The sequence below is a fragment of the Takifugu rubripes genome, chromosome 4, assembly GCF_901000725.2.
Source record: "Takifugu rubripes chromosome 4, fTakRub1.2, whole genome shotgun sequence".
Lineage (NCBI taxonomy): Eukaryota > Metazoa > Chordata > Actinopteri > Tetraodontiformes > Tetraodontidae > Takifugu > Takifugu rubripes.
In genome coordinates this window covers 683,870-707,212 of record NC_042288.1, presented here as the reverse complement: position 1 = coordinate 707,212, position 23,343 = coordinate 683,870, and the positions used below count along the sequence as shown (strand labels likewise).

The 23,343-nt window shown below is 44.3% G+C and overlaps 1 protein-coding gene across 1 annotated transcript in view; it reads left to right on the top strand.

Annotated features, from left to right (window-relative positions):
- LOC115249545 (piezo-type mechanosensitive ion channel component 1-like) overlaps window positions 1–23,050 on the top strand; it is a 42,940-nt gene extending 19,890 nt beyond the window's left edge. The window contains exons 21-55 of the mRNA XM_029835159.1: window positions 632–832; window positions 931–1,135; window positions 1,308–1,412; window positions 1,796–1,952; window positions 2,062–2,305; window positions 2,572–2,668; window positions 4,140–4,305; window positions 4,888–4,977; window positions 5,589–5,671; window positions 7,895–7,954; window positions 8,054–8,119; window positions 8,188–8,288; window positions 8,373–8,484; window positions 9,301–9,360; window positions 9,828–10,000; window positions 10,083–10,189; window positions 10,376–10,537; window positions 11,006–11,264; window positions 13,898–14,086; window positions 14,359–14,412; window positions 15,009–15,255; window positions 15,487–15,616; window positions 15,822–15,969; window positions 16,711–16,863; window positions 17,032–17,093; window positions 17,218–17,376; window positions 17,533–17,680; window positions 18,221–18,409; window positions 18,980–19,072; window positions 20,214–20,386; window positions 20,926–21,048; window positions 21,131–21,210; window positions 21,447–21,636; window positions 21,968–22,109; window positions 22,236–23,050. Coding sequence (XP_029691019.1) covers window positions 632–832; window positions 931–1,135; window positions 1,308–1,412; window positions 1,796–1,952; window positions 2,062–2,305; window positions 2,572–2,668; window positions 4,140–4,305; window positions 4,888–4,977; window positions 5,589–5,671; window positions 7,895–7,954; window positions 8,054–8,119; window positions 8,188–8,288; window positions 8,373–8,484; window positions 9,301–9,360; window positions 9,828–10,000; window positions 10,083–10,189; window positions 10,376–10,537; window positions 11,006–11,264; window positions 13,898–14,086; window positions 14,359–14,412; window positions 15,009–15,255; window positions 15,487–15,616; window positions 15,822–15,969; window positions 16,711–16,863; window positions 17,032–17,093; window positions 17,218–17,376; window positions 17,533–17,680; window positions 18,221–18,409; window positions 18,980–19,072; window positions 20,214–20,386; window positions 20,926–21,048; window positions 21,131–21,210; window positions 21,447–21,636; window positions 21,968–22,109; window positions 22,236–22,367 — 4,860 coding nt within the window. The 3' untranslated portion in view covers window positions 22,368–23,050. The remainder of the gene's footprint in view (window positions 1–631; window positions 833–930; window positions 1,136–1,307; window positions 1,413–1,795; window positions 1,953–2,061; window positions 2,306–2,571; window positions 2,669–4,139; window positions 4,306–4,887; window positions 4,978–5,588; window positions 5,672–7,894; window positions 7,955–8,053; window positions 8,120–8,187; window positions 8,289–8,372; window positions 8,485–9,300; window positions 9,361–9,827; window positions 10,001–10,082; window positions 10,190–10,375; window positions 10,538–11,005; window positions 11,265–13,897; window positions 14,087–14,358; window positions 14,413–15,008; window positions 15,256–15,486; window positions 15,617–15,821; window positions 15,970–16,710; window positions 16,864–17,031; window positions 17,094–17,217; window positions 17,377–17,532; window positions 17,681–18,220; window positions 18,410–18,979; window positions 19,073–20,213; window positions 20,387–20,925; window positions 21,049–21,130; window positions 21,211–21,446; window positions 21,637–21,967; window positions 22,110–22,235) is intronic.
- The last annotated feature ends 293 nt before the right edge of the window (window positions 23,051–23,343 follow it).

Below are 23,343 nucleotides of genomic sequence, written 5' to 3'. Positions count from 1 at the left end.
TCATCCATCCAACCAAAACACGAGAACAAAGGGTGGATATAGCGCGTATTAGTGAACAAAAGAGAAGGACTCATTTCATCTGCTCTTCCTTTTGCTCAGACAACATTTTCATTTAGTATGAAATTATGTTTTTGAGGCGGCTGTCTACATTTTCAGATCTGACGCCTCTCGATCGTTTACCTTTTACATTGCAGTCATTTATCCGACGCTGTCGTCTAAAGTTACTTAGGAGAGACACAATCAAGCCATTACTGCGAGCTTACAGTCCTAAACTACCAACTACCAGAGCAGAGCTGCAGAGAGGGAGAGAAGAGGGATCAGGAGAGAGGAGAGCAGGAGCTCTCAGAAGACCTGTGTCTTCAAGAGCTTTTTGATGGGAGAGGGCTGCTCCTGCTCTGGCGGAGCTCTGAGGATCAGAATTTCCTCTATGATCTATTGGAATTAAAATTAAAGCAACTAAAATGAAAATTCCTCCAATATTTAATGTGCCAGTTGTGTTTGATGTCAGTGGTCAAATTCATTGTGATTCTCTCCATAGCTGGAGGGGGTGCTCCAGGGGTGCACCTTCAGGATCATGTATCTGATCTTCTATTGGTTTATGATGGAAACAGAACCTCTTGCTTTCCAACAGAGTCACCTGTTATTGCTGATGATGCTGGTGTTCGAGGCTACAGTCTACCGTCACCAAGCTCACCACTACCGCCAGCTCCAAAAGTCTCCTCCTACCATCCCAACTCTGTTTGCCACTGCCACAAGGGACACTCTGGACCAGGGCCTCATCCCCTGCCTCAAGTACCTGCTTAACTACACCTTTTACAAGTTTGGATTAGAGGTATATGATGATGACACCAACCACCATGATGATGGTCTGGAGCACTAAATGTAGGTCCAGTCAGATGAGGAACCCCAACACCGACTCTTTATCCGCAGATTTGTTTCCTGATGATGGTGAATGTGATTGGCCAGAGGATGAACTTCTTAATGATAATCCATGGCTGTTGGCTGGTGGTCATCTTGTCGAAGCGCCGGCGGGCAGCTATTGCCAGGGTCTGGCCCAGCTATTGTGTCTTCCTGTCTGTCTTCATGATCTACCAGTATCTGCTGTGTTTAGGCATACCGCCCGCTCTGTGCATAGGTGAGTACCATCAAGATCATCTCTAACAATATCCACCAGGTTCTAGATGAATTTGACTGTTAAGTAATTTAGTCACTCACAAATACAGACATTTTTAGACACTGGCATTAAGATGGACACCTCAGCCCAGGAGTGTACTGAGTTTGTTGTATCTGTCTTTGTCTGTCTGTAGAGTACCCATGGAGATGGAAGACTCCAGTCCTGATCAACTCAGCTCTTATAAAATGGATCTATCTGCCCGACTTTTACACAGTACCTAACTCCAGAAACCTCATCGGTATGTTTGAAGGTCTCACAGTTGTCATGCCAACCCTGAATATGTGCTTGGATCTCATCAAGGAGGCATCCGTGTCCCTGCTGTTACAGGGATACGGATGCTTTTGCCCCATTGGGCTTACCTGTCTTGTTATGTAGTAATGTCTAAAGAAATGAATATTGGAATCTTAGCGAGAGGACGGGCAGATGAAAGTCCCAAAGGCTGGTGGGTACGAAGGCAAAACCATGTTGACGCTGCCTTCTGAACGCCTCCTGGGCCAGTAACCTGGGTCTGGCCCTGGAGGTCTGACAGGATTGTTTTGATCACGAGTTATATAGTTTGCCAGGTGCCTCGGTGGTGGTAGAGATCATCTCGTTGTATCATTCTCATTTCTGTGTCAACAGCGGATTTTGTGTTGCTGATGTGTGCGTCCCAGCAGTGGAAGGTGTTTGAGTGTGAGCGCACAAGGGAGTGGACGGTTCTGGCAGGAGAGAACGTAGATGACCCAGAACACGTGGACGGTCGACTCTGTAATCCGGCAGCAAATTTCATCAACTGCAGGTATTTTGGAAGTAGCATTAGTAGTATAAGAAGGTTTTTACACATGTAATCGCTGTTATGAAGCTATGAAATGGCCTGACTATGTGTCTCTTCCCTTGATCTTCTGCAGGAGTTACCTGGACATGGCTAAAGTTCTGGTGTTTCGACACTTGTTCTGGTTTGTGCTGTCAGTGGTCTTCATTACTGGAGCAACCAGAATCTCGGTGTTTGGGCTTGGATACCTCCTGGCCTGTTTTTTTTTCCTTCTGTTCGGGACTCATTTCTTGGTCAAGCCCTGCAGGACCCGCCTCAACCTGTGGGACTGTCTCATCATCTATAATGTGGCAGTCATTATATCCAAAAATATGTTATCAGTAAGTATGATATAAAGACAACAGAGGTTTCCCAAATCAGTTCTACTTCCAGCCTTTACAGTCCAACAGGCTTAGCTTTGATTGGTTTGGACCCTAAACAGCCAATAATGTTAAGCACTATAACACATACACTCTTCTCTGCCCTGGTTTACATTTCTGTGCAACATTTTTCCCTGCTGAAATTCTGACACCCGTTAATATGCACTTGTTAATGATGATGCTGTGATAATGGGGAGGTAACGATGCATTCGCCGCTGTTGTTCCAGATTCTGGCGTGCGTGTTTGTTTCTGCGATGCAGAATGGCTTCTGTTGGGTGATTCAACTCTTCAGCCTGGTTTGCACAGTCAATGGATACTATGACCGTAAGTGCTTTGCTGACCCACAATATATGTTTAGATCCATACCCATTTTTGTTCCTCTCCTTTGGGTAGTTCCCTGTAACATGTTAAGAGGCCCAACTTAGCTGTGGGTCAGCTCCCACCTGCGGTGGCCATGATCCAGAGTACAAGGACATCATTTATTAGGGTCTTTTAAGCATTTGAAGAGTGGGATGAGGACAGAAATATTCTCGCGCCTCAGTGGGAATGATTTTGGATGTGTTAACATTCCTTTAGTAGCTGCTGGACAGGGCTCTCCCTTTTTTACCATTAAAGTCTTTTTGGCAGCCATATCTGCTGTCGTGACAGTTTCAGTGGCGTGAAGCCAGGCACTAAACATCTTACCGTGTGCTTCCTGGAAGGAGTCCACAGGCTGTGACCTGGAACTAAACCCTGTGTTCCCACATGGGATTTTGAGGCTTTGTTCCCTTTGAGGTTTCTTTCATAGAAGACTTCTCACTTTGATTTCTGCTAAGCCAGTGAGCAACCTTCGTGCTTTGTCCATGTATCCCACTTGTACCCAGTTCACTCCAGATAGATTTAAGGTTATACTTTATCTAAATGGGATATATTGCCTCAAGTTATGGCCACAGCCGAAACGTCCTTGCCGTTTAAACTTCTCCCTTTGTTTCAGAGGAGGTTTCATTTTTTGCCTTGTGAGTATATATTTATGTAGACCAAACCCAAGGTGTGGGTCTATGTGACTAGTTGTTTGGTTTGCTAATCCAGCCAGGGGCAGGCGGAGGCTTCCCTGCTGGATCATGGCGGCTAGAGATACAGTGGTATGAGAAAGTTTGGGCACCCCCTCTGAGGGTGTGTAACAATGGACTCTGACTTCACACAACATTTTCTTGGTGGCATGTCCTTCATTTGCCCATAAGAGCCAAGTGTTAGCTTGATTTCCAAACACAGATTAAGTATTCATTGTATGAAATTAAATCAAATGTAAAAAATAGGCTGTGCAAAAATGTGGGCGCCCTTGTCATTTTGTTGCTTTGATGGCCTGGAACTAATCATCACAAGATAATTGGACACACAAAGTAGGTTTGGTGAGCTCGTTAAGCCTTGAACTTGATGACAAAAGGTATTTAAGGTGGCCAAAAGCCAGTTCTCATTCTGTTTGACTCTGCTCTGAAGAGCTGCAACATGGGAGCCTCAAAACAACTTTCTGATGAGCTCAAAACCAAGATTATCCAGCATTATGGTTTAGGGGAAGGTTCCAAAAAGATGTCCAAAAGATTTCACATGGTCAGAATGGTTAAAAACAACCCACAGACCACCTCCAAAGACTTGCAAGGATATCGTTGCGTCTTTAATTTCTGTTCTGTGAAAGAGATGAACGCATTCCAAGACCAGCCTGCCCCAGCAAAGAGTTTCCATTCAACTAAAAGATGACTGTTGTAGCCCATAAAATGTGTGTTGAAATTTGTGTGTGTGTGTGTCTTTAATCTGACAGCAAAAGCAGTGAATGACAAGAACTGCAGTCTCCCAGTGGGAGAGGCCGGGATTCTCTGGGACAGTATCTGCTTCTTCTTCCTCTTGCTTCAGAGGAGGGTCTTTCTCAGTTTCTACTTCCTACATGTTGTCGCTGAGCTACAGGCTTCTGCTAAACAAGCCTCCAGGTAAAACATGGATTACTTGTGTGTTTAATCTGCCATAAGACAACGAATGAATTGTTCATTTTTATGGGATCCATTATATTTCCCAGCTTTGATCTTTAGTGACTGGGTACCAGAGCTGTGTGGTTTTCCTCCAAGGGTTCAACCAACCACCATCTCTACTACATACAGTTATATTTATTATCCGGAATATATTAGTTTTTTAATATATATGCTATACTTATTTATTATTTGTACATTACACTTTATGTAGTTGCAATAATTTTAACAAGAGCTAGTGACATTAAAAAATTTGATGTTTAGAAACAGCAAGAGTGGATGTTTTATATCGTTTGATATATTTAATTTTAATTAAAGCTAGAAATGCTTTTCCAATAAACACACACATAAATATATAAATGTATATTGGCAGCTAGCACCAAATTCACTTTTCCAATTTTATATATTATTTTCTTGACATAGAAAGATAGCAGAAAATTCAACCTCTCGTATCTTTCCTGGTTTCAGCATCATTCTGTCTGTAATAATTGTGTAGTTTCTTGTTGCGTGTGTCGAGTCTAATAAAAGCTCTGTTTCCTGATCCAGGGGGTTTGAACTCTTCAAAGCCAGTATTGTGAAGAACACGAATATCTACCAACAAGCTGAGGAGAAATCGCTGTCTCAGCTCAAAAGATCGTAAGTGTTCAAAGTAACAAAGACAGCTTTGCATTGCAATTGTGCAGCAACTTATTGTGTTTGGGCTGAAATAGAAACCTGGACCATTAGAATTAGTACCCAAGAGTGGACCAGCTATGATGAAGACCAGCAACTGTAAATCTGAAAAAGGTCACCCCAGCCGTGGCCACAGGCTGTGACCTCAATGTGGAGAGGAAGCACTTATCACCACTGGCTGGTTTAGCTAAGGCCTGCAAAATATAGCCTCAATGCTGAAAAACAATCAAATTCACTTTACAAAATGGTATATCATTTTATTGAGCTTAACTTATAGTTTGTTATATTTCAGGAGTCATCTATTAGCTTCATTAGCATCAACTTTGTTATGTGTAAGAGTTGTTACATTTAAAAAAATAGTTACATATTAAAATGTGTAGGTCACAAGAACAAAGTGAATAATGTAGTAAAAAGATAATGTTGAGTGTTTCCTAATATACGTCTAATTCTATGGCTTAAATTTGGTGGAAATGAACTGACGAGTAACATCAAACTAGTGCTGGATTACTGTGTAACAATTGTTGTTTCAAATACAAAGTAAAAATGACCTTTTTTGTCTTCTTAAATGTTTTCAGAATGCAGAGAATTCGTTGCAGACAGAAGAAGTACAGAGCTGGACTGAGAGGAAGCGACGAGTCCTCAGAACCCGACACTGCTGGTATGGCTAACGATGGCCTGCAGAGACACCAGTGACTGTGCATAGTCGTGCACAAACCACACACATTAATACTCTAAATGTGTAGATGAAATGTTCGGAGTGGCAGCTTCTGAGTGGAATCGCAGCACTTTTAGGCCCAATGAAGTTTGTGGCTCAGTGTTCCACGATGTGCCAATAGCAACTGTATTCACAGCTTGAACAGGTTCAGGGGTTTAGCATGTTCAACCCACTCTGGTCCCTCCCACTATCCCTCCTCCTCAGCCCCAGCCGCCAGTAGGTCCTTATAGTCTCCTGTGAACAACTTTTGAGCAGGTAGATGCTACTTTCAGTCATAAACTAGAGAAATTCAGTCATGTGAAAGCACATGCCACTACAGCAAGATGGCTACACCCAGAAAACAGTCCCTCGGTTAGTAGCAGGTGGAGCTCAGGCTCCAGGGAGGACTACACACAATTAAGAAGCTTGTTTTTAGCAGCGCCCCCTCCTGGTCCCATGGAGGGGGGCGCTGGGTCTTTTAGCCTCATCCCCGTCCTCAATACCTGACTTGTAAAATTCATGATATCGGTCTTATTGACAATTTTAGTTTGTTTAGGATCTGACCGACCCTTTTTAAGCTGATGGGGTCTAGCTAAACTCTTTGTTCAGCTAATTACCGGCAGGTAATATTCAGTAACCATGGCAACGTTGCTAGGATGGTATAGAGGAGTGGGTGTGTCAGGAAGCCAATCATGCACATGGACGCAGCCCACTGGACCTCCCCCTGTGTCAACCCCGCCTACCTGCCCTCACTCTTTCACCCCACTTACATCCAAATAATAATAATGATGATGATGAAGATGAAGATAACTGCTGATTTAGTGAACTTTGTTGTTCGATGTGTCCTCTGGCGCTGCCTCAGTCCTGTCTCACAGCCACGCTGCCACTGGCTTTAGTTGCCCCCGTGAGAACCATGAGGAGACTTTCCTGCCCCTCCTCCTTTTGTCGCTGCGTGGGTGATGTATTGGTCAATGATTTAAACAGTAAACTGGATGTTGGTCAGTCCTCTCCAGCCCAGATGTCACTCTGTCAGCACTTTGTAGACCAATTCAAAGGTAAGATTGATGCCATTAGATCTAATCTAATCTAATTTAATCTAACCCAGACTGGAGTCGTCTCTGCTAACTTCTAAACAGCAGTGGTGAGACCCTTTCTGAAGAAGAGTAGCTCAGATTTAAAAAAAAATCTGAACAGTTATCTACAATTGCTGCTTTGGTAGTGTAGATCAATGTGGTCCCCCAAGGTTTAATTTTAGGCCCCTTTCTTTTAATTTCTAAATATTCCCATTTGGTGACATCCTCAGGAGGCATCAGGCATTATGCTGATGATACTCTGCTCTACATGACTGAAGATATGAGGCCACCTGAGATGCTTCTTGATTGTGTTTGAGATATTAATTAATTACATCTCAATCAGGGCATAGCAGAGGTTTTTTAATTAATAGTGCTGAAGCCAAAACAAAGCAATTTTAATCAAATTTACAAGATTTTAAAACTTGACAGTGTTGAAAATGTGGACATTCTCCACATATTAAGACAACTGGAACTGAATTTTATCTTCTTAAGGTCATAGCCCGAGCATGACCGGTACTTTAATCAAGAAAGAACGGGTCATGGTCACAGCAGCCTCCAGCAATCGGCTGCAAAACAGCGGCAGGTGTCCTGGAAAAGATCATAAATATGATGGGCTGGACATGACCAACACCTGGCAGGGAGCTCGTGCACAAGTCAACCTCACGGGCACGTAGGTCAATGCCCCAAAGAGTGCCAGATATGTTAGCGTCCACGTCTCAGTGGCAACTGTCCTCAGTGTTGCACCCGTAATATGTGCTAAAGGATATTAGGGTAGGTGCCTGCAGGGGTTCCAGGGTTCCTTGGTGAAGATCTTTCTTCTCAGATGCAAGTTGCTCTTCAGCCCCACTAAGGCTGGGATGATGACGTGTCCCCCCTGATCCGGTGTGGTTCTCCTCAGTCCCTGATGGTGGCAGCAGTTGCTGGGCCACCGAGCTGCGTTTTAGAGTAGACGTTTCAAAGAATTCCCACATCGTTGCACGTCCCCCCTGGCATCGTAGAATCCCAACAATCCCTTATCTCTATCTATCTATCTATCTATCTATCTATCTATCTATCTATCTATCTATCTATCTCTATCGCTATCTCTATCATATCCCTTATTCGTCTGCTGCAGGTTGCCCGGGTCACTCCACACCTGAAGCAGAACTTGTTGACACAGGTGACATCGGAGCCGGTATGACTCCTTTTTGCCTATCGCTAATCATGAAGTTTATATCATTGTTTTTGTGGTATGTACCTTAGGTATCTATATTTATAAATGTTCTTCTCACAGACCCCCACATGGACAAGAAGTTGAGGAAGAATAAGGGGTATCACCCCTGGTGGGACCATGCCACAGGTGTGACAAACATCTTTCTCTCCCACATGACATCATGACAACAAGACATTTCTGACTCTCACCTGCAGCCCGCCACGCAGGAGATTATTACCTTTTTGAATCCGAAAGTGAAGATGAAGAAGAGTTACAGTCTGAAGAACAGAAGCCTCCAAAACAGACGGCATGTCAGGTGAGACACAATAAATACGCACGTGTTCGACACAGACACACACACACAGTATATTTATGTATATTTTCGTTTCTTTTTTTACAGCTAGCGTACCAAACATGGGTGAGCAGCGTGAAAACAGCTCTCAGAGAACGTCAGAGTCTGCAAAGACATCTAAGGACTAAGAAACCAGAAAAGGACTCACAAAACACAACAGGTAAAAGATTGTGATATCTTTGGGTTTCGACTTGACTGACAAAACAAAACTTTCCATTTGGTTAAGGTTAGTGTTGGGGTTAGTTGTGATTAGGAGTGAGGTCGTCTTCACCATGGTTCCTCATACCTGCAGTGCTTCCCAGATCGTTCACGTTGCCCCCCCAAATGATAACAGGGTGACGTCTGATGCTTTTATTGGGCTTCATCCTGTCTGCAGCCACCATCTCAGACACAAACTCCAGGTTCTGCTCCTCTCCCGACACATTTCTCTCACCTGTCTCTGTGGCAGATTCAGATATTTCTGCTTTCACACCTCTGGCGAGCGGCTTTCATTCATGCTCCTCCTGGGAGGGGGCGCAACAGTAGCTCAATAGCTGTCAGATCTCGGGCTATGAAAGCGTCACGAGATGTCCCGTCGGGCGTTGTATCTGCTGCTAGCATCTTTTTAGACCTTCAGTCGGTCACAGCCAACTCAAATCAGCTGCTTGTGATTTGGTTTTCTGCTGTTCTATGGAAGTTGACCTGAAAGGTGCCTTTAAAACAAGACGTATCATTGCTATGATTATTAGCATTAGCATTACTATCATTATCACTATTGTTGTTGATAAATTATCAACAACAACAACAATAATAGCCACATTGGGCCTGAATATGTGCACGTTATCTCTACAGTGACCGTCCATCCTGTCTGAATGATGGGAAATGAGTCTCTTTGAGTCACATTTAGCTGCAGTTCTGGTTATTGTATGTTTATAACACGTTTATAACAATTTCATGTTCACAAAAACTGTGTGTGTCTGTGCGTGTGCACGTCTAGGCTGTGGGAACAGTGATGGGTTTGAGGATTCTGATAATCCGGAGGAGGAAAAGCCATCTGGTAGGTTCATTTTTGCCACCAACCTTCTGCTTCAGCTCTGACCACTAAGTTGATTTATTTATTACTATTCATTTGTTTGTTCATCCAACGGTAAGAAGTCACACTCAATCTTTAAGTTCTTTTTTATTATATCAACAGCAGTTTCTTTAGATAGCTGACTATAAGCCTAAACCAGAGGGACTTTAGCTCTTTCTGTGAACAGAGGTACAACATCCCACGTTCTGGGGTTAGGGTTAGTCCCTGGTTCTGGGGTTAGGGTTAGTCCCTGGTTCTGGGGTTAGGGTTAGTCCCTGGTTCTGGGGTTAGGGTTAGTCCCTGGTTCTGGGGTTAGGGTTAGTCCTGAACCACCGTCACTGTCTTCAAATGGAAAAAAACAGTCAGGGTTTTACTGGATTCTGCCGTCGCTGAGTCATTGTTATTGTCACCCACTTCGCCTTTCTTGTCTTTGCCTGTGTGTTTGTGTGAAGCCCACGGTGAGATGGTCCAGAGGATCTTAGATCTTCTGCATTTTTTGTGGGCCATCGTTTTGGCCATGGTCGATGGGATGACTCTGTGGTTAAACCTGCTGACCAAACAGTACCGAGAAATGTCTGTCGTTCTGTGCAATGAACGCTACTTCATAACACACAAGATACAGCAGGTGAGTACCTCAGCAAGCAACTGTGTTTGACGAGAACCCACCACCACTAAAGAGCTGACCCGGCGTGTCCTCCTCCTGGCAGCATCACACAACAGAGTCAACCAATGGGAAGTTATCTGAAGACAGGGACAGTTCCAGGCTGGAGCTGGTCTTTGGTGAAGCTGAAGCAGCAAAATCAGCAGGATACAGGTAGGTTCAGGAAGAAAGAGTGTTGGGCTTGTTCTCCGAGAACACTCCTCCTGCATTAGTCATCATCAATTAACCCTTTCATGAGCACACACGCTTGTTTCCTGCATGCAAATGCACATTTGGATCAAAGGGTTTAAAGTCCTCGTCAACAGGTTGAGCTAAACTGGCTTTGTGTGACCTTTTCAGCTGCTTGGAGGTATGTAGTGGGGAGTTGACAGAGCAGTCGCCCCCCACTGCAAGTGCCATCAGCAGGAGTCCAGAAGCCCAGAGCAGCAGCATGGAGCTGCTGGTCTGCCCATCAAAACAGCAAAGACACAACAGAACAGCCAGCGAGCTCCTGGACGACAGGTAAGAACTCAACGTCAACTTTGTTTGTGAAGCACATCAAAGCAGCAGAAAGGTACATAAAATAAACGAGCAAGCAAGGGTGAGCAAGACAAGAATACTTGTACTCTCCCAGAATCAAGTTATCCTGTCAGGTTTCAGGACCAACACGCACTAACGCTTGGAGCTGTGCTCAGTTCATGGGCCGGTCTAGGGAAACTGGTTCAAACATGAAAAGCTCCCGCACCACCGGTTTACAGTGGTGACAGTTCAGTGGGATTGAAACCACTCGAGAGTGGGCCAAGGCCAAAATATCAACAAAAACATCAACAGCAGTCGAAAGACAAACTGATACACTGTGCACCAATTGTTCTATTGCTAAGATTTCTGGTAACTGACTGATTTAGATGAGGTTTTTGGATTTAAAAAAATAAACTTCATTATTGTTCATTTTCTGTGCCGCGGCCATGACGTCCCTATCTCTCACCGCAGAGAGTCCTTCATTGAGGAGCTGGAAGACAGCAGATCATTCTTCAAAAGCCAGAATCGTCTGCTGAAGCTGCTGTTTGCCCTGTACAACCTGCTGGCTGCCAACTCAGAAGTAGCCTGTTACTTAATCATCGTGCTGAACAACATGGTCACTGCCTCGGTCATCTCCCTCATTCTGCCCATCTTGGTTTTCCTTTGGGCGATGTTGTCTGTGCCGAGGCCAACCAAGAGATTTTGGATGACAGCTATTGTCTACACAGAGGTATGAGCAGCCTGCAATATTTGGCTTTCCTGTTGTCCATCAGTCAGTTTCTGCTTTTATTTAAAGGTTTTAGATTCTAGTGATGAAGTCAGATCTTTGTTGCCTCACCATCAAAATATCATCTATTTCCCTCCACAGTAGCTCTAAGATTAGTGTTTATTTTGTGTTTTACACACCTAAAAACCTCCCAATCTGGTCTTAAATAGTTTGTGGTTATCCTCAAAGAATTCATTATCACCAAATAATCAGACTTTTGGTATAACTTCCCCCCTTCATGTGACTTATCTGTAATAGTCATTATGTTTCTTCTGGAACTCAAATGTACCTCGAAAATAATGTTAAATAAAGATGCTTTGATTCAGTTTAGGAGAGATGCACAAAATTCTTTTCTTATACCACGTTAAAATTTATGGAAACGTTACAACAAATGTGTGTCTGGAGGCGTGGATGTGCAGAATATACAGGGTAATATGCAAGTCCTCTTTTTTAGTTTCCTCCCTAAACTACAAAACAAGAAAAATTGCACAACAGACAGATTACAGTTGAGCAGGTTTTTATTTCATTAAAATGTGATCGTGTGCTCATAGATTCTATCCAATCCACTTTCTAAATGTAATTAAATAATGGCAACTTTAGTCGGAAGGCAAATGTCGATTGTTCCATTCCAGTATTGGGAATGTTTTAGAGGAATCATGAAGCTGTGGTGGTAGAATACCCACATATAAAACATACTGTAAATTGGATTAGCATTAAGAACCTTTTCCATGCTGTCCCGAGCCAACTTCCAGGATCTGTGAATCCAGGAACAAGACCAAAAGATGATACGACAACGGTGCACACCTGGGTGGCTGATGTGTCATCTTTCTGACCCCCATGTTGCATCTGGTTTTTGCCAGATGTGACATTCATCAGGATCAACATACAGTATTCGCAGTTCATCACTGTCTGCAACACGCTAGCATAATAATTGTTGCTTTTCAAACATAAAGGAGTCCCGAGGGCTTTTGGATTCGTTTAAAAGTTAAACAGTGGACCTCATATGTACAAAAAGGTTGGAATTACTGATGATGTGACAACAACCATTGAACTATTGAAGTAACTTCAATAACAATTGATGATATAACTTCAGTAACCATTGAACAATTGATTATTTAACTTTAATAACCATTCAACAATTGATTATTTAACTTTAATAACCATCAAACAATTGATGATGTAACTTCAATAACAACTGATGATATAACTTTAATAACCGTTGAACAATTGATATAACTTAAATTAGCATTGAACAATTGATGATATAACGATAATAACCATTGAACAATTGATGATGTAACTTCAATAACAACTGATGATATAACTTTAATAACCGTTGAACAATTAATATAACTTAAATTAGCATTGAACAATTGATGATGTAACGATAATAACCATTGAACAATTGATATAACTTAAATTAGCATTGAACAATTGATGATGTAACGATAATAACCATTGAACAATTGATGATGTAACTTCAATAACACTTAATGTTATAACTTCAGTAACCATTAAACATTTGATGTTATAACTTTAATAACCATTGAACTATTGATGATATAACTTCAATTAGCATTGAACAATTGATTATGTAACTTCAATAACCTTTAAACAATTGATTATGTAACTTTAATAACAATGAGCTATTGAAGTAACTTCAATAACACTTAATGTTATAACTTCAATAACCATTCAACAATTGATTATGTAACTTTAATAACCATTAAACAATTGATGATGTAACTTCAATAACCATTAAACAATTGATGATATAACTTCAATAACCAGTGAACAGTTGATTATAGAACTTTAATAACCATTGAACAATTGATTATGTAACTTTAATAACCATTGAACAATTGATTATGTAACTTTTTCCTAAACTGTTTGTCTTTTATCTGAAGCACTTTTAACCTAACTAAATTTGGACAAAAGATGAGGAAAACATTTCCAATTGAGAAGATAATATTGCAAATAATAGTGTTTCATGGGTGTCAGAATTCAAACAACTGTGTGACCTGGGTCATTTTTAGTTTATCCTGTAGCAGCAGTGAGGGGGCTACAGTTGAGGAAAGGCACTTGGGTGACTGGAGAAAGAGGACTATGGACCTGGGTTTGGTGGCTTGACTTTCTACATGCAGTTTAGTCGGCTTGTTTTGGTGTGGCTGTTTGTACGTGTACTCTTTTGTCTTTGTTCTAATCCCAGCACTTTCAATCACATGGTTTAGTAGTAGCCTGGAGATGCCCAGACCCCTGTGGTACGTTGTTGGGCCCTTATTCAAGATGCCTGATGAAAAAATGTACTTAAACAGCACGGAATTTAATTGGGACTGGAGAAAAAACAGCTTTCCCATAACTGAAAGATGGTTGTTAGTACAGCTTCTTTTTCTCTCTAACGTGAGGGTGAGCGTGTAATAAACAACAGTTATATGCCTTTTGATGCGTTTACTCAGGGATTTCTTTCCATAATGGAACAAAAACTGTACAAAAATCATAAAAGCTCTAAAGATTTACAGCTCCACTAATGAACAAAACAACACATGCACACAGTGGCTTTAACACTAGTGATTGTGTGCTGCTTTGCTCCTTTCCAGGTTATGGTGGTTGTAAAATACTTTTTCCAGTTTGGATTCTTTCCTTGGAACAGTGCCTATGAAATGGCAGTGAATGATGATAAACCGTTCTTCCCACCTCGTATCCTGGGCCTCGAGAAGACCGACAACTACATCAGATATGATCTTCTTCAGCTACTGGCACTGTTCTTCCACAGGTCCCTGCTCAAGGTCAGTTCAGGCTAATACAGTGCTACTAAGCAAGACAAGGTTGATATGCTACAGGATGTAAGAAGCAATATGACAACAACCAGGAAAAGGCTTGATGTGAATTGTTTATCTTAGGTCTGTGTTTAAGTCTTAATTTAAACCTAATTTGAAGTCTGCACTTTGGAGAAACGTTGTCCCTTCTCGAACTGCAGGCCTGTCCACTAAAATCAAAAGTTGTTGCTAGTGCAGGTTCATGCTCGCATGTTTGATTTTTTCTTTTTTTGCATGTACAGCGTTATGGCCTGTGGGACCACGAGGGACCCTTAGAGGAGCAGAGTCCTACACCAGTAAGTTGTATAGATGAGATGAGATGTTATGATGTCAGTGGCTGTTGTTCGAGGTACCAGGATTCTTATGTTGTGTGTTACACACTCACCGGCCACTTCATTAGGTAGCCCTTGCTCTTCTCCTCCTCCTCCTTTTGCCTTAAGAGCAGCATTAATTCTTCATGGTGTAGATTCAACAAGGGTCCCTTTTGTTCCATTTTTGCAGGAGTTGCTGCAGATCTTTTCCTCTTTTCTCTTATTCTACCACAGTCCCAAGTTGCTCTCTTAGATCCAGATTTGGTGACGGTGGAATGTTTAACTGTCGTGAACTCATTTAAAAAAAACAAACAAAAAAAACACCTGATATGGTCTCAGCTTGCTGATATGGTGCATTATCCTGCTGAAAGTAGCCAACTGTAGCCCAATTATCCCGATGGGTTTTGGTAAGACCTTCCAGGACATCAGCACTTTCCAAAATAACTTTGCAAAAACTTTCAAAGTGGCCTAAATCCGTTCTGATGTTTGGACCAAATAAAGTGCTTGGTGGGGGACATGATGGACTAGGTAGAGATATGAGGTCCCCTGCTTGATTTAATACTTCTAGTTTATCAATGCAGGACAACGTGGAGTCAGCTGATTCAAATGTCAGCGCTGCTGCTGAGATTCCACAATCGGCTCCAAAGGAACCAATAACCACCGGGTCAGAAGATGGACAGGAACCTCCATCGGTGCCAGAGGACATGTTGGAATCTGATGGTAGTTGGCAGGAAGCAAGAACGGAAGAAGACCCCAAACAAGAAGTGAAAAGCACTTTTATCCGCTTTCGCAAGAAAATTCAACATCCCAAAGGACCACGCAGCAACGGTTGGTGTCTTCTATACGTACGGTGGGACTGTGAAGGGGTGGGAACCCACAGCATCCACTCCTATAGACTCACCAAACACCATGTTTACATTCACAAAATGTATTTAAAAGGATTTTATGGTAGTTATCATCTAACTGTACACACACACACACACACACACACACACACTGGTGTTTCTGTGGTGTGTGTGGTTAAATCCTCATCGCTGATTTGGTTGTCCCTTGCTGTAGCGCCCCCTGCTGACACCACTGACGCCACTAAAGCACCAACAAGAAAGAGAAAGAAAGTGACGAAGGGAGAAACGGGAGGTCAGAGATTGGTGGCGACAGTACAAAAGATCAAACACGTCTTCGTCTCCGGGTAAGCAGGAAAGATGTTCGTGTCCACCTCCGAGGACACTCATGAGCAGGAATTCAGTACGCGGGAACGTATGTTTTACTGGTTGAATGTTTGGAATCCAATGACTTATTCATGAATATTTCCGAGGTTTGTAGCAAATTGAGTATTCTACAGCAGCTTTGCCCTGATCTCCTGCTCTGAAACCGTCATTTCATTGTTTCTCCAGGATTCAGAGAGTTTACCGTCCAGCCAAATGTTTCTTTGGGAGCATCCTCCGTGCTGAGTATCGGGCTCCCACTGACGTCTACGCACTCATGTTCCTCACTGACGTCGTCGACTTCATCGTCATCATCTTTGGATTTTGGGCTTTTGGGGTGAGAGATCATCGTCAGTTTGTGTAATCTAACAAAAACTGTTGTTGCGGTAAAGAAGGGCCTGGCGTGCAGGACCAGATCAGGGGCCACTGATTATGGCTCCTCCAGCCTTGTAGTAGTGGCCAGTGAAGCTGGCGCAAACAAGCTAGCTGCAGCGTGGTGAGATGTTCTGTCCCAATCATGTGCAGAGCGGGCCAGTACACAGCAGAGTTCACCCAGGATCCTTTGAGCAACTTAGAGTTCTAACTCTTTGGTGAGGAAGGGTCTGAAGACGGTCCGGTTAGCTTTGTTGGCCCAAGACAGTGAGTGTCCCGTTTGAGGGTTTGGGCTGCGTAGAGACAGGACCCCCCCCCCCCCCCCCCCCCAGCCCGTGTGTCCAGGCCAGGCCTTGACTGGTTGCCCAGAACCTTCCACCCAATGTCTTTATTCATAGCGGGCCACCATGACAGACGGCCTTTGGCTGTTTCCACCCACACGGTTCTGCTCCCTCTAGATGTCTCACCACCAAATGAACCTACTTCCTGACTAACAGGAGCCCACTACGGTAGCAACATCTGCCCTCTCATCTTCACCTCAGCCAGCAGTTCCGTTTATGTAGCCAGCAGGTCTCTGACTTCGTTCTCAGTCTCAACACACCTGTGAGCTGTGTTGAGCAGCTTGATCGCTGCTCAGTGGAATCAGATCTTCTGCATGTTGTTCCAGTGGTGTTTACTGTGATGATGTCACTCCCCGACCCTGCAGAAACACAGCGCCGCCGCTGATATCGCCTCCACGCTGTCGGACGACCAGGTCCCGGAGGCTTTTCTGGCGATGCTGCTCATCCAGTTCAGCACCATGATCATCGACAGAGCGTTGTACCTGCGCAAGGCTGTCTTAGGAAAGCTCATCTTCCAGGTTGGGTCTTTATATTAAGACGATGAGCATCATTTCTGCTGAGTCAGCCTGGTTCACCATGTGATGCACTTTTGGTTGCTAGATTTTATATAAGCAGGTAAAGTCTTTAATCCCTATTGGGACTTTGTATTTACTTTATACAAACGTGTTGGTGTTCTGTCCATCCAGGTGATCCTGGTGTTTGGGATCCACCTGTGGATGTTCTTTATCCTGCCGGCTGTCACAGAAAGGTGAGATCAAGCTTCAAAATGTATTTCATGTTGCAGTACTTGTCACGGATTGTTCTACTCATATTCTTGTGTTTTTGTGAAATGCTGCAATTCTAATGATTTATTTTGTGTCTTCTCTGTTTAGGATGTTCAATCAGAACTTTGTCGCTCAGCTCTGGTACTTTGTCAAGTGTATTTACTTCGGCCTGTCGGCCCTCCAGATCCGCTGTGGATACCCGACTCGTATCCTGGGAAACTTCCTCACCAAGAATTACAACCACCTCAACCTGTTCCTTTTCCAAGGGTAAGAACATGAGGTCCCCAAGAGTATGGAAGTGCTCCTCCTTTACAGATCATTTCCTAATGATTCGTGTGTGTGTGTGTGTGTGTGTGTGTGTGTGTGTGTGTGTGTGTGTGTGTGTGTGTGTGTGTGTGTGTGTGTGTGTGTGTGTGTGTGTAGGTTTCGGCTGGTGCCCTTCCTGGTGGAGCTGCGGGCTGTGATGGACTGGGTCTGGACTGACACCACTCTGTCTCTGTCAAACTGGATGTGTGTGGAGGACATATACGCCAACATTTTTATCATTAAATGCAGCCGTGAAACAGAGAAGGTAGGAAGGGAAAATACAGCAGCACATTTAAATCATGTGAGCCAGAAGCAGTTGGACAGAGCTTCAGTAGGAGGACAAGTGAGACACATGAGAGGAGGAGAAGGAGGGAAGGAGGACAGGGACAGGATGGGGGGACAGGACAGAACTAGACTAGACTAGCATAGCCCGGCTCAGCAGACAGACGCCAACGTTGTGCTCCAGTTTATGAAGATCACAAATTTAGGCCGTGCCAGATGTGGGTGGAATATCCTCATCGGTGACCAAACCCTCCAGATGTTTGAGTCATCATTTCTTTGTTCCTCCAGAATTTTAGTGCTGTCATCAGGACCAATAAGAAGATAAGAAGGCAGAATCCATATTTTTCCTGTGTCTTTTGCAGAAGTTGTTAATTGTTTTCATGACGAATGTGGATAAACTCCAGAGATTAGTGGTTGTTCACGGTGGTTACAACAAAAAAGAAAAGAAAATACCAAACTTGAACTTTTGAGCTTCCAATTTCTATAGAATGTAATAATCCTGATTGATTTGCTCTCTCGGCAGAAATACCCACAGCCTAAAGGACAGAAGAAGAAGAAAATAGTCAAATATGGGATGGGAGGACTGATCATTTTCTTCTTGATCTGCATCATTTGGTTTCCTCTTCTTTTCATTTCGCTGGTCAGATCGGTGGTGGGCGTGGTCAACCACCCCATCGACGTGACCGTCACCATCAAGCTGGGAGGGTACGAGGTAACCAAGACAAAGCACTTCTATATCAACATATCAGCTTTTAAATGATAAATCTCAGATTATTTTAGTCTTTTGGAAAGTTTCACCGCTGCCTGAAGGTTCCCACCTTAACGTCCTGCACTATTGACCCAAACCTCAACAGTTCTACATAAAACACTGGTAAACAGGGCAAAAAGTGTCATGAATGGCTGTTGGGGGGGTCAGTAGGTCTCTAGGTAGGAGACAACAGTCTAAACTCCCACCAAAACCAGTCAGAACTGGAATGAACCGGAGCGCCTTCATGGTCACATAAGAAGAAGAATCATTCATTCAGCTCGTTAAAGTGCGATGTGGATAAAAGATGCCACATCTGGCTGGAAAAACTGCTGACTCATCATTTAACAATGATGGAAACGATACCGGTACTAGTTGTGTACTGACAACTATTTAATCTAACATACACATAGTGCATGGATGTGTGTGTGTGTGTGTGTGTGTGTGTGTGTGTGTGTGTGTGTGTGTGTGTGTGTGTGTGTGGGTGTGTGGGGGGTCTTGTAGCCTTCTCTAACGTCCCCCCTCCTGTGTCTGCAGCCCCTCTTCACCATGAGTGTGCAGCAACAGTCCATCCAGCCCTTTACAATGGTTGAATATGAACAACTCACAAAGAAGTTTGGGAACAATGCGGTTTGTACTGATTCCAGCTTTCTTTTTGGTTTATTTTTGGATATTGTGGTCTGTTTTCAATACTGTGTGTAAAGCTAACCATAAACGTTTCACATACAACCAGTTTATTGGGTTCCAAAATAGCTGTTTGTTAATTGTTAAAAAGTCAATTTTTTTAAGCTTTAATGAGGTTTCATGGGTGTGGAAATTTCATTCTGTTTATCTTAAATATGTCAGAAGAAATCTTCAGCAGGACAGAGGGGACAGGACAGAAGGGTCGCAGGACGGAAGGGTACAGGACAGAAGGGTACAGGACAAAGGGGTCCAGGGACAGAAGGGTCCCAGGACAGAAGGGTCACAGGATGGAAGGGTACAGGACAGAAGGGTACAGGACAAAGTGGTCCAGGGACAGAAGGGTCCCAGGACAGAAGGGTCACAGGACAGAAGGGTCCCAGGACAGAAGAGTCCAGGACAGAAGGGTCGCGGGACAGAAGGGTCGCGGGACAGAAGGGTCCCAGGACAGAAGAGTCCAGGAAGAGTCCAGGGACAGGAGGGTCCAGGGACAGGAGGGTCCAAGACAGAAGGGTCCTGGGACAGAAGGGTCCAGGACAAAAGGGTCCAGGGACAGAAGGGTCCAGGGACAGAAGGGTCCAGGACAAAAGGGTCCAGGGACAGGAGGGTCCAGGACAGAAGGGTCCAGGGACATAAGGGTCCAGGGACATAAGGGTCCCAGGACAGAAGGGACATATAGGAGCATACCAACACTCAACAGACTTAATAAAGAACACAGCTTCTCTGTCCAAGGACAGCAGGACATCAGGAGAGGGTGTGAACGGTGCCCCTACAGGAGAAACACCTGCCCACACATATGCTGTCCTTGTTGTCCATCAATGTCTCATAGAAGAACAAGAAAGAGAAACATGTATAAAAGTTAGAAACACTCTTGAACATTTTGGACGCTTTAGAAAAATGGACTTTTGGACGCTTAGAAAACTGTAATGGAATGAATGAGCTGGGGTTGGATGGACCGGCTTGGTCTGAAGGCGGTACTGGGTCAGGGTCAGGGTTTACAGGTGCCCTTCAGGTGTGTCTTCCACCCATTTCCTGTGTTTTTGATTGGACATTTCTGCCACTGCTCTCCTCTGTGCTTCCTTGTTTTTAGGCGGCCATGCAGTTTATAACTCTGTATAATTATGAGGACATTGTGACGGCCATGATTGAAGGTAGTTCTGGATCAGTGTGGAGGATCAGCCCCCCGAGCAGACAGGAAGTCATAAAGGAACTGCTGAGTAGCCGTGCTGACCTCACGCTGCGCCTGGCCTGGAATTTCCAAAGGTCGGTCGGTCGGTCGGTCGGTCTGTGTACCTGTCTGTCTGCCTGCCTGCCTGCCTGTCTGTCTGTCTGTCTGCCTGCCTGCCTGTCTGTCTGTCTGCCTGCCTGCCTGTCTGCCTGCCTGCCTGTCTGCCTGCCTGCCTGTCTGCCTGCCTGCCTGTCTGTCTGTCTGTCTGTGTACCTGTCTGTCTGCCTGCCTGCCTGTCTGCCTGCCTGCCTGCCTGTCTGTGTACCTGTCTCCCTGTCTGTGTACCTGTCTCCCTGTCTGTCTGCCTGTCTGTGTACCTGTCTGCCTGCTTGCCTGTCTGTGTACCTGTCTCCCTGTCTGTCTGCCTGTGTACCTGTCTCCCTGTCTGTGTACCTGTCTCCCTGTCTGTCTGCTTGTCTGTGTACCTGTCTGCCTGCCTGTCTGTCTGTGTACCTGTCTCCCTGTCTGTCTGCCAGACCTTCTGTAGCATCTTAACATGATTTCTATGAAATCAGTCGTTATTTTTCTGGCTCTCTGCTGGACCAGCTGATCTCAGGTCTTCTGTCTCCCACAGGGACCTGGGCAAGGGAGGGACGGTTGAACACTCCTTTGACAAGCACTCAGTCCCTCTGGAGCCAGGGAACCCCGTCAGGGCTGATATGGCCTCGTTGCTGCTCGGCAATCGTACCGAGCCGGTGTAGGTTGTCATTGTGTGTGTTTATGGACGTGGACACACTACAGAGAGGAAAATATAACGTGCGCTCTCTTGTCTGTCTCAGCCACGTCCCTAATTTGTTCCCGAACTATCTACGTGCCCCCAATGGAGCTGAAGCCAAACCTGTCAGTCAGCTATTTAAAGGTCAGAAATACATTGAAAATGGATGGATTATGCTTTATAGCATAGCATAGCATAGCATAGCATAGCATAGCATAGCATAGCATAACATAGCATAGCATAGCAAAGTACAGTATATTAAATATTCCTACAACTACATTTAAAACTGAAAAACCATCCCTCTGTTAATACAGTGCTGGCTCATAATGACTGTTTAATGGGATTTTAAACCAGCCACTGTTCAATGTTTTGGTCTGTAGGTGGTGAAGAAGATTTTCTGAATATAACCCTGTCCCTGAAGAGTGACAGGTCCCTGAACGGGGGGGTGAACCAGGAGTGGTGGGATATTGCCATTGAAGGTTGTGCCCCCTCCTCCTGTGGGGTTCTGCCCATGGTCATATTTAATGACAAAGTCAGTCCACCAAGTCTGGGCTTCCTTGCTGGATATGGGTAAGACTTCTCTACGGTTGGGAGTGGATGCACATCCACTGTTGTTGTAGCACCTCTGATGACCTGTTACCCCGGGGCCCGGGGCCCGGGGCCCGGGGCCCGGGGCCAGGGGCCAGGGCCCAGGGCCAGGGGCCAGGGGCCAGGGGCCCGTCCAGCACATAACAATCATATTAATGATAATCGTTAAATGGAGCCAGGCGCTCCAGATACTGTAGGTGTTGTCACCATATAGGCTGCCTAAAGGGCCCTCAGTGCTATTATGTATTAAAGTGGACCATGCCTTTCTTACTATGGGTCCTGTTTGACTTTTGCCCCCTTCCTTTTATTCCAGGATCATGGGTTTGTATGTTTCCGTGGTCTTAGTCATCGGGAAATTTGTGCGTGGCTTCTTCAGTGAAATCTCACACTCCATTATGTTTGAGGAGTTGCCCTGTGTGGACCGAATCCTGAAGCTGTGCACCGATATCTTCCTGGTGGGTGTGTGTAGGAACACACACACACACACACACACACGCGCACACACACACACACACACACACACACACACACCAGTACTCCATCAACAATACAGATTTGTCAGCATGTGCTCTTGATTTTAGGTTCGTGAGACAGGAGAGCTGGAACTAGAAGAGGAACTTTACTCTAAGCTGATCTTCCTCTATCGCTCTCCAGAGACGATGATCAAATGGACCAGGGACATTAATGCCCAAGACCAGAATCCAGGAATATAGTAGTTATTTGTCAGGGACACTGCAAACGCTTAGAGGAGGGCCCTCAATAAGTGGACTCCAGTCTGGGTCTGGGACCTCTGGATTCTTCCACCCAGAACAATGATTAGACATAACGCAGAGGAATGCTAACGCGGCTAATGGCCGAGCGTAAATGAGGGATTCCAAGTATAAAACGACTGAAAGGTGATTGCGTTATTAATGTTTCACGTATAGTGATTGGAAAGTTGCCAGAGAAAACAGCGTTTGGAGACGAGGGGACGGACGTCTGCCTTTCATGCTCCGAGTCACAGGTGTGGCGAAAAGTGGCAACCTGAAGAGAAACTAGCGAAGGAAGCGCTAGCTGTTGGAGGAGTCCCATTTTCCCGACACTTGGAGGCAAACGCAGCGGTAACAGTGTTGCTGCTGAAGCGTTGCAGCAAGAGGACAAAAGGACAGGTTCTCTTCTCATCTACCACTTGGACAAGATGAGCAGTCACAGCTGGACAGTTGTGGAGGAACCGTTAGCATCGTTAGCACTTGATGAATCAGCATTTTGGTTGGTTTCAGAACTGCTCGTCTTGTTTTTGAAATGTTTGAGGCTTCTGTTAAGTTATTGATCAAGTCACCTTTCTGTCATTTCTCTTACAAGTTGTAAATTCCTCTGGTTGCTTAAGTTTTGATGCTGAATAGTGTTTGAAGCTAAATTAATTTTCCTATAGAACAGAAGTCTACACTTTTTAATGAGATGCAAATATCAAATAAAAATAGAGAAAATAGAGTTACTTTTTTAATGCTCAGACCTCTGCTGGGGAGGAAGGAAAACTCATTGGTTTAGAGGCTTTACCAAAATATGTTCCTCAATAAAATTTGGGGGGGACTCCAAATGACTTTGACATATTGACAAGACACAACAGGACAGGGACACTCCCCTCAACTGTATAACAACATCCCCTGTTGATGGGCAGAATGCTAACAGTTGTGAAACTATTAATTTAAC